General features: G+C 39.2%; 1 protein-coding gene across 2 annotated transcripts in view; it reads left to right on the plus strand.

The window, feature by feature from the left end:
- Positions 1-13,090, plus strand: part of ATG7 (autophagy related 7) — a 245,706-nt gene that overhangs the window by 120,414 nt on the left and 112,202 nt on the right. For both annotated transcript variants that reach the window (XM_081105634.1, XM_081105635.1), the window contains exon 18: positions 6,934-7,056. In XM_081105634.1, the coding sequence (XP_080961760.1) occupies positions 6,934-7,056 (123 nt within the window). The remainder of the gene's footprint in view (positions 1-6,933; positions 7,057-13,090) is intronic.

Consider the following 13,090-nt stretch of genomic DNA (forward strand, 5'->3'; position numbering starts at 1 on the left):
CCAACCCCCCCACCCCACGGGTCCTGCTCTGTGTGTGACGGGGTAGAGCCATAACCTCCCCATCGGCCCTGCCCTGAGTGTGACAGTGGCGGCGCCCCAACCCTCTGATCGGCCCTGCTCTGTGGGTGATAGAGGGCGGTGCCCTAACCCCCTGATCCGCCCTGCTCTGTGCGTGACAGGGGGGGGTGGTGGGGGGGAGCTCCCCAACCCCCTGATTGACCCTGCTCTGTGCGTGACAGGGGGCAGTGCCCCAACCCCCTGATTGGCCCTGCTCTGTGTGTGACAGGGGGTGGCGCCGCAACCTCCCCATCAACCCTGCCTTGAGTGTGACAGGAGGCGGTGCCCCAACCCCCCAATCGGCCCTACCCTGAACGTGACTGAGGGTGGCATCTCAACCTCCCGATCCACCCTGCTCTGTGCATGACAGGGGGCAGTGCCCCAATTCCCCAATCGGCCCTGCTCTGAGCCCGACCAGGGGCTGCACCTAGGGATTAGGCCTGCCCTCTGCCACCCGGGAGCAGGCCTAAGCCAGCAGGTCGTTATCTCCCGAGGGGTCCCAGACTGCAAGAGGGCACAGGCCAAGCTGAGGGACCCCCCCTCCCCCCCCCCCCCCCGAGTGCACAAATTTTTGTGCACCGGGCCTCTAGTATTATATAATTCAGTTAAGAGGTGTGATACATTTTATGTAGATTGACAGGTTGTTGCAGTGCTCAAATTCATTGTGATAGTATCTTGGTTTTTGTTTTGGATAATGTAAAACACATGTTTTCCCCTTTAAGCTGGTTAAGCTGTTTGTCAGGGTGGGAGGGGGAATCCTGGTACCTTTTATAAGCTGCTTATACTCGTAACAGGTTAACTTCCCAGCACATAAAGGGAATACTGGAAAACACTTGCATGATTAAATATGCCCCTAGAGGATTATGTTTTTCCACATATTTTTCAAGCCAGAGCTATTAATAATGTTTCAGCATTAAACTTTCTGTACATCCCGATTATGCTCATTCTGTCCTTGCTGTTAGTTTTTCCACTGTTCAGATTTGTAGCACTACAAAATTCCCTGTGGAAGCATAGGCTTAAAAACTGAAAGTTTAATCAATCTAACAAATTCTCATCTCTGGAATTATTTCAAAAAAATTTTTTTTTTCAAATTTTTGGTCCATTTTTCAAACTAATTTCTTCTTTTTCCTTACTGGAAGCCTGGCACCAAGTAGCTGTTTCATGAGCTTAGTAGTTCACTTAGAATTAATGACCACTAAACACAGCATTTATCATTTCAAACAAGATCATTTAATTTCCATGCACATTTTTCCTGAGATAACGATCTGGTTTGTAAGAAATCTTATTACTGAGAGATTCGGTTATTAAGTGCCCTTTTATCCAAGCAATAGGTTGTTAAATTAGTTTATTGTGGTTAATCAGCCAAAGACTATTTTGTATATACCCTGAGACATGACGGCCACCCCCTATTCCTCCATCCCTCAGGATCCAAGTCTATCTGTTCCCTCCTTCCCGAAGGTCTTTTCTTACCAACCTTGGGTTCCTTCTTGGTATTTACTAGCCTCTCAATTTCTTTGACCTCTGTCTTTTTCACCCTTATCCTTTGAGCCCCCAAGTTTAGATGGGTCTTTAACTACCTTTCTTTGAAAACTTATATTTTCTGTCCTGAGCAGGGGCCTCAGATTGCTCAGAACTCTTTCTGTGATCCTGATCAGCTTCCTTTCTCACATTCCCCACTCAGCTGTCCCAGGTCATTACCACTCTCCTCAAGCTCCATGGCCCACTCCATCCCTCTCTGTGGTAGCAGATGACTTTGTTTTGTTGCCTGCTGTTTAGATCCTAGAGCTCCTAAGTTATCACTACAGCTGCTGTGCTTCCTATGGCTGAGAGAGGACTGCCCCTCCTTTCTAGCTCCAACTTCATCAGGATTTTAGAATTCTTCCTTCTCTCCTGAGACGTTTCTCCACCACTTCAGGGGTTGGGGGCAGGGGAATACTAAACTAAGATTTTAATCTTATTTAAATAATTAATACATGCACTTGGTTTTAGAAACTCAGGTTGTATAAAAGAATATACAGAAGCAACTACTTGATGCTAGAGGCAACTACTTGATGCTAGCTCTGTGTGTGTATTCTTCCAGAGATGATATATGCATAAACAAGCATATGCAAATGTAAATTTCCCTCTCCTACTCTCTCCTCCACTTTTATTTTAAAAACATTAATGCTAGATACATGGTGTAGGCATTTTTAATATATTCTGTATCTTGGAAATCAGTTTATGTCAGTACTATGGAACTGCCTAATTCTTTCTTGGGGGTTAGGGGACAATGATTTTTTTTTTCAAATTACAGCTTACATTCAGTATATAGAACTGCCTCATTCTTTTGATGGATCCAGATTATGTCCTTGATTATCAATACACCATGATTTAGTTAAGCAGTCCCTATAGAAGGGTAATTGTTTCTAATCTTTTATTGCTTCAAATTGTGTTGTGGTGAGCATCCTTACACATCAGTCTTTGTGCATGCAAGCAGGGCACAAGCAAAAATAGTGTGGGCATATTGCTTAAGAGTCAGCATTCCTATCATCAGATTTTCTTTAAATGTTCACTTTGTGAAGTGAAAGATAATTGAATACTAAAAAATATTGTAAAAAAGGAAAACCACAATTCTCAACCCCTCAAAAAAACATTTAAAAAAATATTTGAACAATCTGAACTAGAATTGCTAGATTGAAGGGTTTACCATTTTCATTTCTGAATGGAGAAGCTATCATTTTTTTTGTATGTATGTTACTGTTTCTGTAACCTTTCTATTTATGTGTAATTGATTTATTGCATTTATCTTCAGTGTCTGCTATCTCTTCAGTTCATCTCTTTATTCTGAATTCTGAGAAAATTTCTGAGGCATTCTGAACACTGTTTGCTTTCTGCAATTCACAGTTTCTGTGATTATTGAATTTTTAAGCATATTATAATCATCTTTGTTATTGCTTTGAAATACTCATATGTTCTTATGTTGATCTGTCAAGACTATTGGCCTTTTATCTTTTGACCTTTTTTATTGAACGATAATATACATTAAAAAAAGTACACCTTTGTTATCAGCACCCAGATTAAAAAAACAAAAAAGCAGATACTAACCACACTCCAGACCTTCCCTTGTGCTCCTTTTCAATTGCAATCGTCCGTGGTTAACCACTCCTGATTTCTAACACCATAGATTACATCTTGCTTGTTTTTTTAAGTGTTATATAAATGCAATCATACAGTACATACTGCTTCTCCCTTTTGTTTAACATTATGTTTGTAAGAACTATCCATATTGTTGCATGTAATTGTATTTGTTTTCATTGCTATATAGTATTCAACTACATGAATAAACCACAGTTTGCTCACTCATTCTACTATTGGTGGACACTGTGTAGTTTCTAGTTGGGGGCTATCCTATATAATAAAAGCCTAATATGCTAAGTGTCCAACCGTTTGACCGTTCGACCAGTAGCTATGACATGCACTGACCACCCGGGGGCAGACACTCCGACTGGTAGATTAGCTTGCTACTGGGATCCAGCCAATTGGGACTGGGTGAGACGGGCTGGACATGACCTGGAGCCCTCCCATGGTCCTTCCCCTGCCCCAATCGTGCACCGGTGGGGCCCCTCAGCCAGGCCTGCACACTCTCGCAATCCAAGACCCCTCAGGGGATGTCAGAGAGCCAGTTTCATCCCGACCCCTGCAGGCCAGGCCAAGGGACCCCACAGGTGCATGAAATCATCATCAATAGTGCCTCTATGGACACTTTTGATTCGGTCTTCTGATGCACATATGTACATATTTTTTGTTGGGTATATATATCCAGGAGTAGAATTTTTTTTATTAAATCTTTATTCAGATTATTACAGTTGTTCCTCTTTTTCCCCCCCATAGCTCCCCTCCACCCGGTTCCCACCCCACCCTCTGCCCTTACCCCCCACTGTCCTCATCCATAGGTGTACGATTTTTGTCCAGTCTCTTCCCGCACACCCCACACCCCTTCCCCCCCCCCGAGAATTGTCAGTCCACTCCCTTTCTATGCCCCTGATTCTATTATATTCACCAGTTTATTCTGTTCATCAGATTTTTTATTCACTTGATTTTTAGATTCACTTGTTGATAGATATGTATTTGTTGTTCATAATTTTTATCTTTACCTTTTCTTTTTCTTCCTCATCTTAAAGAATACCTTTCAGCATTTCTTATAATACTGGTTTGGTGGTGATGAACTCCTTTAGCTTTTTCTTATCTGTGAAGCTCTTTATCTGACCTTCAATTCCAAATGATAGTTTTGCTGGATAAAGTAATCTTGGTTGTAGGTTCCTGCTATTCATCACTTTGAATATTTCTTGCCACTCCCTTCTGGCCTGCATAGTTTCTGTTGAGAAATCAGCTGACAATCCTATGGGTACTCCCTTGTAGGTAACTAACTGTTTTTCTCTTGCTGCTTTTAAGATTCTCTCTTTGTCTTTTGCTCTTGGCATTTTAATTATGATGTGTCTTGGTGTGGTCCTCTTTGGATTCCTTTTGTTTGGGGTTCTCTGAGCTTCCTGGACTGGTAAGTCTATTTCTTTCAACACGTAGGGAAAGTTTCCTGTCATTATTTCTTCAAATAGGTTTTCAAGATCTTGCTCTCTCTCTTCTTCTGGCACCCCCATAATTCTGATGTTGTTACGCTTGAAGTTGTCCCAGAGGCTCCTTACACTATCTTCATATTTTTGGATTCTTTTTTCATTTTGCTTTTCCGGTTGGGTGTTTTTTGCTTCTTCGTATTTCAAATCTTTGACTTGATTCTTGCGATCCTCTAGTCTGCTTTTGGATCTCTGTATATTATTCCTTATTTCAGTCAGTGTATGCATAATTTTTAGTTGGTCCTTTTTCTTAACCTCGAGGGTCTTACTAGATTTATCAAGGGTCTCACTAAATTTATCGGTGGTTTCTAGAAAATTCTTGAAAAACCTTATAACCATGGTTTTGAACTCTATATCCAGTAGTTTGCTTTCCTCCATTTCTGTCATTTGTGACCTGTTTCTTTGTCTCCACATTTTTTGGCTGCTTCCCTGTGTTGATAGAGTGGCTTTCTGTGCTAAGTGTCCTATAGGGCCCAGTGATTCAGCCTCCCCAATTACCTGAGGTGGACACTCTTAGTGCACCCCTTTGTGGGCTGTGTGCACAGTCTTATTGTAGTGAAGCCTTGATTGTTGTTGGTATCACTGGGAGGAATTGACCTCTAGGCCAATTGGCTGTGAGAATCAGCTGTGTCTGCAGTGGGAGAACTTCTGTGCTGGAGACACCCTTACAGGGCAAGAGTTGCTTCACTGGGGCTTTGGTGCTCACTGAGTCTGCCCCCTGAGTGTGTCCCTTATGGATCTGAGGAGTTGTAATCTGGATGGTCCCACTCCGACCACTGGGTACACTGGCTCTTGGATCTCTAAGGAGGTGCTAGTTAAGCCTCTGCCTGAGGCTACCCAGCAGGAGGTACGGAGAGATCTGCAGATTCCTCTTCTTTGTTTGGGGTTTGGAGGTGCCCACATGAGGCCCAGCTGTGAAGCAATGCAAGCTGCTGTGGGGCCTTGGGCCTTTTGGGTGTTCTGGGTCCCTCTGACTCAGCTGCAATTTGTTAGGTAATTTTAGATCTCAAAGAGCCAGCCCATTCATATGCAAAAGCCTCTGTACACAGCTTTGGTGGGGCGGGGTCTCAGGGAATCAACAGGGTGGAGCAAACAGCTATGGCTGATCCTCAGCCCTGCCCTAAGAGGCCCTGGGGTCTCAGTGTCCGGCGGTAATTGCTACAAGCACCTCTGAGAGAAAGCCGCCCTCGAGTTCTGCCCGCTGCCACAGTCCAGTTTCTCCTTGTATGAGTACGGGTCCCCAGAGACTCGCCCAGAACTGGAGTTCAGAGCAGTCAGGAGCTTGTGACTCCCTCCCGATTGAAAAAGACAACCGTGTCCTCAGTTGCCGGCCCTTTCTGCGTGTGCCTCTGTACCTCTGCACTTTACTTCCACAACTCCTCTGAGTCTCAGTGTGCTTTTCTCTTTCCTAGTTGTAGAATTTCCACTCAGCCAGCCTTCCTGTGGTTCTGGATGATGTCCGTGTTGTCTTTTAGTTGTAGTTTTGAAGTGGTTGTGGGAGGCAGCAATTTTAGGTGTTTACCTATGCTGCCATCTTGGTTTCGTTCTAGAATTTTTTACCATGGCCCATGCAAGTGTTAAACCTCTAAAGTGGTTGCCTCGTTTTGTACTCCCAGGAGAATGCTGGTTGTTCCAAATCTTTGCCAGTATTTGGTATTTTCGGTCTTTTCCATTTTAGCTATGCTGTTAGGTATAAAACAATATTACATTGATAATAATAATAATAATAATAATAATAAAACAATATTACATTGTAGTTTTAGTTTTTATTTCCCTGATCTCTTGTAATACTGAGCAACTTTTCATAAGTTTATTGACCATTTAGGTCTCCTCTTTTTTGACATGCCTGGTGAAATTTAGTTTTACATTTTAAAATAATTTTTTAAATATGTTTGGCTAGCCAGTAGGTCTCATTTCCCATCCTTCTGTCCCTTCCCTTCTCTTTATCCTTGTAAAAAATTTTCTTGGCTCTTCTCTTGCCTGTTATTTTTTCCCCTAAAAAATAGACCTTAAAATTAGTAACCCCAACTTTTCTAGAATTTTTAGTGAATTTTCATGTAACCTATTTTGAGAAAAATTCTCATCTAAATTGAAAAACATGATAAATATTAACCCCTCCCCCCAGTTTTTTGCCCAACAGATTGGTTATCTCCATACTTAAGACTAGTTTTTGTTTCATTTTTGACAAGTGCTTATTAGAAGTGAAAAATCTTTTAATATGCATTTTAAGACTTACAGCCCCCTTTTTAAAAATGTAAATGTTTTTCAGGTTCTTGATCAATATGAAGGAGAAGGATTTCAATTCCTGGCGAAGGTGTTTAATTCTTCACATTCCTTCTTAGAAGACTTGACTGGTCTTACATTACTGCATCAAGAGACCCAAGCTGCTGAGGTAAGAATAAAACAAGCTTTATGTGCTCTGAACTGATGTATTTGAATCTTATTTGGTATTTAGATTTACAGAAAAGAAAGAAAGCAGTTAATTATGATTTTTTCCCCCTTAGAACAAACCCTTTACAGATGCTGATGTGTGCAGATTGTTGTGTAGTAGGTGTCAAATTCAAAAAATTGCTGATAAGGGAAGTACAGGTTATTGATTCCTAAGCACCTGTTTCTTGCTGAAAATCAGTTCTCATGTCCATACATCAAAATGCAAGTCAGGGAAGACACTGGGCTATAGCACTGTTCTGCAAAGAGAACATGCCTGGCTTTTATTTCACAATTGATCAGTCTTCGTAGGCCATTGAACCCTACCATGAAATGGCTTTCTTGGTTACAACCTTAGAGAGTTACGTTTAGCTTGTCAGTTTGAATATTTTGCAGATCTTAATTTCCTGTGTCACTATAATCATGTGGGTTTTTTTTAAGACTGGGATTCAACGTATAGTTATCTTGTTTTTTTCCAAGTGCTCACTGTTCTCAGAAAAGGTCACGCGGTATATAGTGTGGAGCCATTCGTGTCACTTGGCAAAACGGGCACCTTCTCAAAATGGTTGAATGATATTAAATCAACGTCTTTCTATTCTGTTACCTGGGTGAAAAAGCTCTAAGGGAAAATGTGACCTGCCATAGCATTTCCACAAGCAACATAAGGAAAACCTTGAGTGCCTGTGTCCTGCAAAGTTGCCATTAGTCCTATAGTTTGATTCAGTGATTACCGCCCCACCGCCACCCCTTCCTTGGGTTGTGTAGTCTCACCATGGGGGGAGGCCTCACCGTCAGTGAGTAGATGATCAAGCCCAATATTGGGCCAGCTGGTGATAAAAAGGCTACTGTTTGGAAGATTGGAGCTAGCACTGGTATAGGGAAACCATGTGAAAATACCAGTCAAATCCTTTGAAGCTTCTAACAGATTGGGATGAGAATTTTAAGCACACCAGAGACGAAAGAATACATCTCTAGTGCTAGACTTAGAACTGAAACTGGTTCTTCTTTAACTTGCTTTGGCTCTGTTGTCCTGGGCTTTCAACAGATACAGTATTCCACCGATGACCAGTAGTTAGACCCACATAGGGTCTCTTAGTTTCAGAAGATAAATGGCATCTCGCCAGGACTTTAAGAGACTTTCAGATTTTCCCCAGAATTTTGACTGGGTTCCCAGAGAGAGTTCAGAACTTTATGTTGATCATAGCCACCATATTGTCTTTTGAGCAGCAGTGTACTGCCTGATAATAAGAGGAAAATAACTTACAGGTCTTTTCAACCATACAATCATTTGACTAGTTGGTTGGGGGAATTTTTCCAGCCAGCTAGAAATAATTCACATACTTTTCTTTAGTTGGCTAGAAGAATTGAAACTTGAAATTGACCCCATATTTCACTCTTTAAAACAGAGCAGATGTTAGAATAATGGGCGCATTTCTCGATTAACCCTGACTATCTTGAATTTTAGTTGGTCAAATATTAACAGCCTTTTAAAAGACCCTGGAATGTGAAGACAGCAATAGGGACTAAAGAGATGGTGGGCAGGGATTCATCTATAAGTCTGATTTTTCTTTTTGAACTTTTCCTCCATTAAATATATTTATAGTTTTGGAACCATAAGCCACACATCAAATTTTTTATTAAAGATGGTAAACTGGTTGGCCTCTGAGCCAGATATGGCTTGCAGGTGTGTTTTGTTTGGCCTGCTCTATGTGTTAAATTCTGAATAAAGCCAACATTTTAAAATTATGGGTTTTACATAAAAATCAGAATTTTCCCATTTATGACTTCTTTGAAAAATCAGATCTGGCAACGCCAGGCCTACATTCCTAAATAGTGATGGTTTTCTAGAGCCAAGAAGCAAATTGTATAGATAAATAATGTACTTGATATGAAATTTAAAGGTATAGAAAATATTCTATGTGGAAAGGAAATCTTGTACACTTTTCCCTTACCACCCAGTTTTCTTAGTGGAGACACATTGTTGTTAGTTTCTTGCCCAAAGGTATTAACATATTATTTATATTTTTTTATTTCTATTTTAGTTGACATTCAGTATATTTTACAATAGTTTCAGGTGTACAGCATAGTGGTTAGATAATTATATAGTTTAGGAGCCAATGCCCCCAATAATTTAGTATCTACTTGGTACCATACATAGTTATTACAGTATTCCAAATTGTACTTAATTCTTCCACCTTTTTTTACCCAGCCCCTCAACTCCCCTCCCATCTGGCAACCCTCAGTTTATTCTCTGCATCTATAAGTCTTTCTGTTTTATTTGTTTATTTTGTTCTGTAGATTCCACATATAAGTGAAATCATATCATACTTGCCTTTGTCTGACTTGTTTCACTTAGCATAATACCCTCTAGGTTCATCCATGTCATCACAAATAGTAAGATTTCATTCTTTTCTATGACTGAGTAATACTCCATTGTATATATGTACCACATCTTCTTTATCCACTCATCTATGGGTTGCTTCCACATCTTAGCTATTGTAAATAATGCTGTAATGAACAAAGGGTGCATATATTCTTTCAAATTAGTGTTTTTAATTTATTTGGATATATGCTCAGAAGTGAAATTGCTGGATCATAATGTAATTCTCTTTTTTATTTTTTGAGGTAATTCCATACTGTTTTACACAGCAGCTGACACCAATGTTCAGTCCCACCAACAGTGGATGAGGGTTCACTTTCCTCCACATCCTCACCAACACTTGTTTGTTGATTTATTGATGGCAGCCATTCTGTAAAATGTGAGGTGATATATCATTCTGGTTTTAATGATGATTATTGATGTTGAGCATCTTTTCATATGTCTGTTGGCCATCTATGAGTCCTCTTTGGAGAAGTATCTATTCAGGTCCTCTGCCCATTTTTTAATTGGATTGTTTGGTGGTTTTGTGTGCATGTGTTGACTTATATGAGTTCTTTACAAATTTTGGATATTAACCTCTTATTGGATGTCTTCTCCCATTCAGTAGCTTGTCTTTTCTGGTTTGATGTAGTCCTATTTTTAAATTTTGTTTCCCATACTTAAGATATATCAGAAGAAATATTGCTAAGAAAAATGTTAGCGATTTTACTGCCTGTGTTTTTCTTTTAGGAGTTTTATGCTTTCTTGTCTTACAATTAAATCTTTAATCTACTCTCAGTTTATGGTATAAGAAAGTGGTCTAGTTTAGTTTTTTGCATATATCTGTCCAATTTTTACAGCACTATTTATTGAATAGACTGTCTACACCCTGTTGTATGATCTTGTCTTCTTTGTCATAGATTAATTGACCACATACGCATGGGTTTATTTCTGGGCTCTCTATTCTGTTCTCAAAGGTATTTAGGTGATGCTCTCCATTTAGATGATGCTTTTTAGTTGATGATCCTTATAACTATTGGTATTTGCAGCCCCTATCTTAGAAAAGAATCATTACTTTCTTAAAAAGCTCTAAATAGGACTGTTTTAAGATAATGCTCACTAGACAACCTTATAAAAGAAAAAAGACATTTTCCTGCCTGCATTAATTACATTACTGTGAAAAACATGTGTAAATGAATAAATAAGTATATCAAAAAATATACACATATCTGTGTAAAAGGTTGTGTTTTGACTTACGTATCTCATTCCCAGTACATTTGTAAATGTTCAGTAATAACAGTATAAAATTCTGCATCCCATATAGAAAGATACCAACTTATTTATTTTAGCAATGCAGTGAAGAATGCCCAATTAATTCTCATCTTAGGGTAACTGTTTTCATGCATCAACATTGGAATTGCAAAAGATTCAGCCAGATAAATATATATGACAGTATGATTTTATACATTACTTATAAAATGTATATTTATACAAATACTGTTTTTTAAAAAGAGAAGTACTGAACAGCTTTTGAAAATTGGATAGCAAGGCACTATGCTAGTGACTGAATACACTGATGAGATGAGCTCATGGTCTAGTGCAGCCGTGGGCAAACTACGACCCGTGGGCCGGATCCGGCCCGTTTGAAATGAATAAAACTAAAACAAAAAAAGACCGTACCCTTTTATGTAATGATGTTTACTTTGAATTTATATTAGTTCACACAAACACTCCATCCATGCTTTTGTTCCGGCCCTCCGGTCCAGTTTAAGAACTCATTGTGGCCCTCGAGTCAAAAAGTTTGCCCACCCCTGGTCTAGTGTGAGAAACAGAGACATAAACAGGGCACTCTAATATCTTTAAAAAATATTTTACTCATTTATATATTAAGTGCTGAGAGAGCAGTTACTCCTGCCTGAGGGAGTAAGGATGTCAAGGAAAGCTTCACACAGAAGGGAAAAAATATTTCAGTTAGGTTTTTAAAAACTAATAATTAATTCTTTTAATTGAGGTATAATTCACATATAATATTATATTAGTTTTGGGTGTTCAGTATAATTAATGATTTTGCTCTTTGTACATATTGCAAAATGATCACCACGATACGTGTAGTTAATATCCATCACAGTTAGTTTTAAAGGTTAAGTAGGCTATCTTTAAAAATAAAAGTTGAATTTGGCCAGGGAAAGGGTAGGAGGTGGGGGAGGACATTCTAGGCTGAATAAATTATCTCAGAGGCTGACTCTTTAGTGTGTTACTCAGAATCATGAGCATGTGGCTGGAGCCAGAGTTTCCTGAAATCAGATAAGGTTGTTTTTTTATTAATAACAGCTTTATTGAGTTATAATTCACATACTATGAAATTCACCCTTTTAAAGTGTACAGTTCAGTGGGTTGTTTAGTATACTGGTATTCACAGAGTTGTGCTACTATTACTGCTAACTTTAGAACATTTTCATCACACCCAAAAGAAACTGTACCATTAAGCAGTCACTCCTCATCCCCCCCTCTCTGTAGGCCTGGCAGCCACTACTCTACTTTCTGTTTCTATAAATTTGCCTATTCTGGACATATCATGTAAATGGAACCTCACAATATATGGCCTTTTGTATCTGGTGTCTTTAACTTAGCATGATGTTTTCAAGGTTCATCCATGTTGTGGCAAGATAATTCTTTTTTAGTTAAAGGAAAAAAACTTTTGAAGCTATTAAACTTTTCCATGTCCTTGAATATCTGTGGTCTGTCTTCCAAACTATAGCCCATTTAGTTTGGAGGAATGTATAATTGATCCTACTAGAGACTACAAATCCATTTATTTTTATAGAAAGGGGCAGAGAGATAATGGATTGGAAGATATATTTAAGACAGAATCATCCAGATCTGTCTTAAAATTTTTTGCACCCATCCCCCTTCCATCATCCAAAAACAACTGCCATTATTTTAGTCTAGGACTAGGTTACTAATATGATAATAGTGCTGTTGAGATTGACAAATCACCAGGTTGGTTTGTGTTGCAAGAGGGCCGGAAGTATAAGGTGCAGAGTAGGGACTGAGTGTGTGGTGTAGTGAGTTGCCAGATTTACAAAGATGAGTTTATTTGGGGTAATGATGAAATTGAGGAAATTGAATAAATGAGTGAAAATGACTGGATGGTATTAGAGATAGGATGGAGATAGAACTTAAAGAACAGAATTGGTAGATTGATTTTGCAGATAAAGGAAAATTATCCTGTTTCATTTAGTGAAATAAGGAGAAGCTGCTGAGCTAAGATGCAATAAAAATATTTAAATGAGAAATGTGTGTGGTGGAATTTTATCTCAAGTTGTAGATCAAAAAACAAAAAATTAAAAATAGCCCTGGCTGGTGCGTCTCAGTTGGTTGAGTGTCCTCCCATGCACCACGGAGTCTCTGGTTCGATTTCCGGTCACCAGACATGTCCAGGTTGCAAGCTCAGTCCCCAGTAGGTGGTGTGCAGGAGGCAGCTTATTGATGTTTTTCACAATGATGTTTCTCTCTTTCCCTCTCCCTTCCTCTCTTTCTAAAAATCAATAAAAACATATAATAAAAAAAATATTTTTAAAAATACCTCATAAATGTTTTTTTTCTAATGTTATATTTCATAAAGTAGGGGTCTTGGACA

This window comes from Myotis nattereri (assembly GCF_964212035.1).
Source record: "Myotis nattereri genome assembly, chromosome: 14".
NCBI classification, from domain to species: Eukaryota; Metazoa; Chordata; class Mammalia; order Chiroptera; family Vespertilionidae; genus Myotis; species Myotis nattereri.